Here is a 6000-nt window from a genome sequence, read left to right as displayed (position 1 = left end):
AAAATTATTGTGACAAAATATTGACCGGCAAGCTTCGAGGGGTTGTATGGGAAATTTTGGTATAACTTGTTTCGTTTTAAGAACACGCAGACAGATATTATATAATGATGGCGAAGCGTTTTCTAACGACAAGTTTTGGTTTTCTCGCAATAACGTTACTACTGAAAGGTAAGGATTGTATTTCTTTGATGTAATAACGCTGAATAAAAATAGGCTCTTTTAAGTGTCTAATTTTGAAAGACCCTGATAAAAATATTAGAAGATGCGGCTTCTATATCATTATTATATCTCTGTTTAAAAGTCAGGTTAAGGCATGTGAATATTTGTTATGCATCAAATTTAAACTACATGAAAATAATTGCTGAAACTGTGTCTTCAATCTTAGCTAAACAGTTTTGTCACTTTGTGCCACTTTGGAAATATTACCAGTATATGGTTAGTTACAGACGCGGCAAGGTGATCGCACGGGAGAACAAATTCTCTCTGATTTGTTATGCCATCGCTTATAATGGAATGAAGATGATTTTGAGTGCAGTAATATTTCCAGGAATCGGACATACGGTACCTTATACACTCGTGTTATTGACTATCAGTCTTTTGTAAGACATTTTAGTCATTTTCTGGCTTGCACAAAAAAAAAAAAAACAAACAAAAAACTTACATCCATTAATATTCCAAAATTCAATGAAATTTTCCATCTTTCTGACTACAGACAAAATCGCGGTAGCCCAGATTTTGTCAGGTTTTGCAACATTGATGACGGGAATTACCAACTATAGAAGCACTTCCGGTGCGCTTAGCGAATTTAGCGCAAAGGGCGTGACTGTGTGCGCAAGGGGGTGTAGCTTGACGACCGATTGCGAGTCATTCTTCTACAATTCGCAAGACAAATTGTGCCAGCTTCACGATATTGTGTTCGAGAACAATGGACCAAATCTAACTTACGTCAGTCAAACGTACCATTACAAAATGAACGCAGGTAAGTTTATAAAAGTTTGATAAATAGAGAATATTAGGTTACTGTCGGATAAATTTAAATTTATTAGGCGAGTTGAAGAAAATATATTAGGCGAGCCGAATAAATTAAAAATTTTCAGACAGTAATCTAATATTCTACTTATCCTACGTGCTCAGAATATTGGGGAAAAAGTCGTTGGAAAGAGGAACAGCATGCAGACTTGACGCCTAACGTTTGCAAGTGCAATAAAATTTGCGGATAAAATTGAAAAATTGCAATAACTTTTTCGTTTCTGGATAAAAACTTTTGACATTACCACTTATTTTCTTAGTTAGAACATTTCCAATACAATGATAACGGTTTCAATGAAAAATTCGGAAAAAAATATGTTTTCAAAATTTCCGGCTGAAGTGCCGTAAAAGTGAAAAATAGCAATAACTTTTTTGTTTCTGGATAAAAACCTATAATTTGACCACTCATTTTCTAAATTCAAACATTTCCAATACAATGGTATCGTGGTATCGGTTTTAATTTAAAATTTTGATAAGTATGTTTTTGACACTGACTGAATAAAGCAAAGTTTATTAGGCAGGCCGATTTTATGCTGTATCTTGTATAAGGGTAGGATAAAAAATTATAAGTTCCTTTGGGGGCATTTAGGCAACGCAGAAAATAATAGCTAAGTTTGGTAATAAGAGGTAACGAAATGCAGAAGACTATTCATGCCCCTTAGCATCGACTTAAGTGGAACTAAAAAACACCCAAAACCGGAACTCGTAAAATATCCGGTATTTCCGTATCTTCAATATAATACGCTATTTCTCTATTTACGTAAGTCAAAACAGTCTATACCATAAGCTACTTATAAACGACTTCTTTTAAAACAATATAATGAATATTTATACACAAAATTCTGTTGTTTTTTGTTTGTTTGTTGTTTTTTGTTTTACATTTTTTTTTCAATTAATCGTCAATCTTATTATGACAGGCCTACATTTTAATCTATGTTTGAATCTAAATGATTTCAGTTTTATTATATATTTTCAGTGGCACCAAGGTTTATCTGCCCATTAGCACCGCCAGGTGTTGGTTACAATGTAGCTTTGTTGCAAGATAACACGACCTTTACGTACAGGTATGTATGGAATTATGTTTATTCTTCCACAAGAACTACTTTTTCACTTCATCTGAGCACTTATTTACTTCTAAAATACTTGTTTTTGTTTCATAAAAGTTTTCTGTTTCATAGCAAAAATATTGCATAGCAATGTTCAGTCACACGGTGCAGTCTATACCGTTACATTAGTTATTCGTGTACCTTTTTATGCCCCCCCCCCCCCCCCACACACACGCCGCCTCCCAGTTTAACTTTTTATATATTTTTGTTGGGATGGGGCACTTAGATATTAGCCCATGTCTAAACACCTGCCCGTCCGACTCATGAAACATCAACGGATTGTTACTCGGCATGTAAAATTATACAGCTGGCTTTTTGTTTGGGATTATCAGTGAGACTGGAGTTAATTCCCTTCGCAGTTAAAAAATATGCAGAAATTTTAAGGGCCTAACGGTTTTGTGCCGCTGATGTATCAAAAGTTTTTTGACCTCTTTTTCATGAAGCATGACAGGCCTGTTATTCAGCATTCAATCTTTTTGCGCTTGGGACTTTGTTTGGTATTTCACTTAGCCAGACTGGAGTTATGGCTCTTGACTTTTTTGTTAAAATTTGCAGAAGCCTTAATGGACGTAACATTTTATATATGAATACACACAACAACTTTAAATCACATAAATCACTATGCAAAATCTATTTAAGTTTCTTTGTATATTAACAACTGTTATTTTGTATTAGCCATGGTTAAGCACTGTTTAACAATCATTTCGAGGGAGTATTGGTTGATTGATCCGAAACGTGTGCAAAAAGTAGTTTATATTTGCCTAATGCAGAAACACAAGTAACAGCTGCTTTAGAATATTTGTCTGAATAACCATGCATAAAATCCTTTTAAGATAAAAGCACTGCTGTCTTTTGTTCTCACGCAGTTTTCGCGTTCAAATAATGATTATTGACGTCCAAGTTTTCTACAGCTGTAACTGTTTTTATTGAAGGTAGTCTGACTACCGGCTAGATAATCTTTTTTTTTATTTACTTTTTAATCATTCCTCTTACATATTCTGACCAATCTGTCTTGACTTTGACTATAGATAAATCCTTTTCTTATTTTCTAATAATTTTATGACCGATCTGTCTTGGCTTTCCCATGTTTTGAATCTGACTGGTTTTACACTACACTGCAATCCCCTATCTACTTGGTCTGTTTATCTCTCTGTGTATAAACAAGATCAAGTCTATCAACCATTTTTATATATTTGAAGAAATGATATGTAGCTGAAATGGTGAGACACAAAATCAAAATCTGACAAATTTTACTGCTTTCAGAGATTGTTCTTCATTTTTCATAATCTGAAATTGACTTTTATTCAGAGTAGTGTGGGATTATGTGGAAAGATTTGCTGCAGATGCTGCCTGTATTGCTGATGGTGCGAGACTGGTTAAAGTCCTGACATTAGCGAAAATGCAAGCACTGGTGACTCTCTTCACTACATGCCCAGGTTGGAATGAATACTTTAAACTGTGGCGTATTAAATGATTCGTTGATAGATTTAGAATTCTCGGAAAAAAGTAGATTACTGTAAAAATACTAAATAATGTTTTAATTTTCGAAATGTTTACTGTTAATCTGCCTTTTAAGACTTAAAGCTTTATCTCTTTTCTCTCTGAAAACTCGTTACAAGAAACGAACAGTTAGAGCTAGCGACTATGAAGTGTTCTCAACTCTTTCCAAATATGAAAATGCTATGCAGTAATATGTCTGATTTGTAGGAAAAGTTACGTGGTTTTAATTGTGAAGTTCGTAAATGTCTTTTTCCTGTGTATTATTTACTCCAAAATGGTGATTAGACACGTAGTAAATACAAGATTAAAAAATAAATGAAAACGTGGTTATAGGAAATATAGACGAGTTCTTCGGCGGAAATATAGCGCGACTTCAGGAGAGCAATATTTTTATTCCGCTAAAAAATAGTGCATTATTTGTTAATAAAATGCTAATAGTTTATTACTTGCGCATCGATTCTCATTTATATTACATAAACGGTACAAATTTATGGTATTAAAGTAAAATCTCCGTTAATGAACTTTGTAATTAAGAAATGAAATTATTTTTTCGGTGTTCATGCGAAATGAACGACAGAATAGGATCGGCAAATCCATGCAATTATACATGTAGGTCATTAACTATGTATGAAATTCAAACGTCGGTATGGTAAATATTGATGTTCCCATTCCAGTTGTTATTGAACGAGTGTGTGATAATCAAAGATGATGATTATGATGGTAAACAAGTGGTCAAAGTTTCAAAGCTATATGACAAACGGGTAAGGCAAAATATGGACTCGTATGAAAAACTTAACTGATTTCCAAGTCCAGAAAGGGCAATAATTCAGCTATCATAGTTAACAAAGTTATGTACTCTTGCCTTTAGATAGAAACCATGACGATAAACAAGTGTTCAAAGTTTCAAAGTCACATGTCAAATTGTTTTGACAAAACATTGACTAGTACGAAAACTGAACCAATTTCCAAGTCCAAAATGGGCCATAATTCAGCCAAAATAGTTGACAGAGTTATATACTCTTGCTTACAGTTGTAACTCATGATGATAAGCAAGTGTTCAAAGTTTCCAAGTCACGTGTCAAACAATTTTGACAAAACGTGGACTTGTACGAATTCTGAATCAATTTCCTAGTCCAAAAAGGACATAATTCAGGCAAAATAGTTTGCAGAGTTATGTACTCTTGTCTACAGATAGAAACTGTTATAATAAACAAGTGATAAAAGTCTCAAAGCCATATATCAAACACTTTACACAAAATATGAACTGGTACGAAAATCTTAACCAAGATTTTTAAGTTAAAAGGACCATAATTCAGCCAAAATCCTTGATGGAGTTATGTGCTCTTGTCAAAAATTGGACATATTGATGGTACACAAGTGTTGAAAGTTTCAAAGCTTTATCTCAAAAGTCTTTGATAAAATGTGGACTGATTCGAAAAACTTAACCAGGGTGTGAGGCCGTGGTGAGTAGGATACCTCTACTTATTATTCGAATAGTTAAGCTGAAAAGAGTATGTTTACTGTCAAAGCAGTAAATTTTCTCCATATTTTCCGCATGCAAACGGCCTTCTAAGGGGTTTGTTTGCTGTAACACAGTACAACACATCGTTTGGCGTTAAGATGAACTGATCGTATGGATCAATGCCATTTTTGATTGCCTCACGATCGGGAATATCAATAAATGTATTGAATGTCTGTACAGTGAACAGGCTACATAAATATATTTTTCTTCTTACTACGTTTTTGTTTCCAGGTTACGTTCATTCAGGTAACTACTGGATTGACGGTAGTAATATCAACGCTACGGACGTGTATAACATTACACAGTGGACGACATCCGATGGTGAACCATTGCCGACAAGTAACCAATTCTGGGGTCCGAACTGGCCGTCGAGTACGGACATACGCCACTGTGTGGCCCTTTGGTCAAATCTTGTGGAACAGCCAATTTTCGGTGGAGGGTGGGCTTACCAATGGATTAACCCTCAATGTTTTCACCCTTGTTACTATATTTGTGAAAAATGAGAAACAGCCTGTGACATTTTACAAAATAGAATTACTAGCATATACCAATGATATGTGAAAATGTTGTCTTTGTAAAGACGTTTTTATAGATTTTATACCATCGATCTATCAAGTGTATCAGTTTAAAATATGTAAAATGTTTAGTAAAACAGTGTTTGACATTGTTCTTGTGGGCGTGTATGTAAATGCCGTTTTCTAAAAAAATGTATTTCATGATCTTATCTATGGTCTTTTAAATATATTGTCTTTCTCTGCTTGTTGTATTTGTATATCTGTTCTCATTCTTTACACATGTTCGTAAAATATGCAAAATGTTTCCAGCAGTACAGGTAGATTTATC

The 6000-nt window shown here is 34.1% G+C and overlaps 1 protein-coding gene across 1 annotated transcript; it reads left to right on the top strand.

Moving 5' to 3' along the window:
• Positions 1 to 806: 806 nt before the first annotated feature.
• On the top strand, positions 807 to 5914 carry LOC123535391 (uncharacterized). Its single transcript, XM_045318046.2, has 4 exons — positions 807 to 979; positions 2006 to 2093; positions 3444 to 3571; positions 5389 to 5914. Exons 1-4 carry the CDS (start codon positions 970 to 972, stop codon positions 5658 to 5660), a joined length of 498 nt encoding a protein of 165 aa, XP_045173981.1. The 5' UTR covers positions 807 to 969; the 3' UTR covers positions 5661 to 5914.
• The last annotated feature ends 86 nt before the right edge of the window (positions 5915 to 6000 follow it).

The sequence above is a fragment of the Mercenaria mercenaria genome, chromosome 12 (assembly GCF_021730395.1).
Source record: "Mercenaria mercenaria strain notata chromosome 12, MADL_Memer_1, whole genome shotgun sequence".
NCBI lineage: Eukaryota > Metazoa > Mollusca > Bivalvia > Venerida > Veneridae > Mercenaria > Mercenaria mercenaria.
This window is presented reverse-complemented; position numbering and strand designations above follow the sequence as displayed.

Coding starts and splice junctions, on each gene's coding strand:
- LOC123535391 (XM_045318046.2), top strand. Junction 2,094..3,443: donor AACACGACCTTTACGTACAG/GTATGTATGGAA, acceptor ACTTTTATTCAG/AGTAGTGTGGGATTATGTGG. Junction 3,572..5,388: donor TCTCTTCACTACATGCCCAG/GTTGGAATGAAT, acceptor TTTTGTTTCCAG/GTTACGTTCATTCAGGTAAC.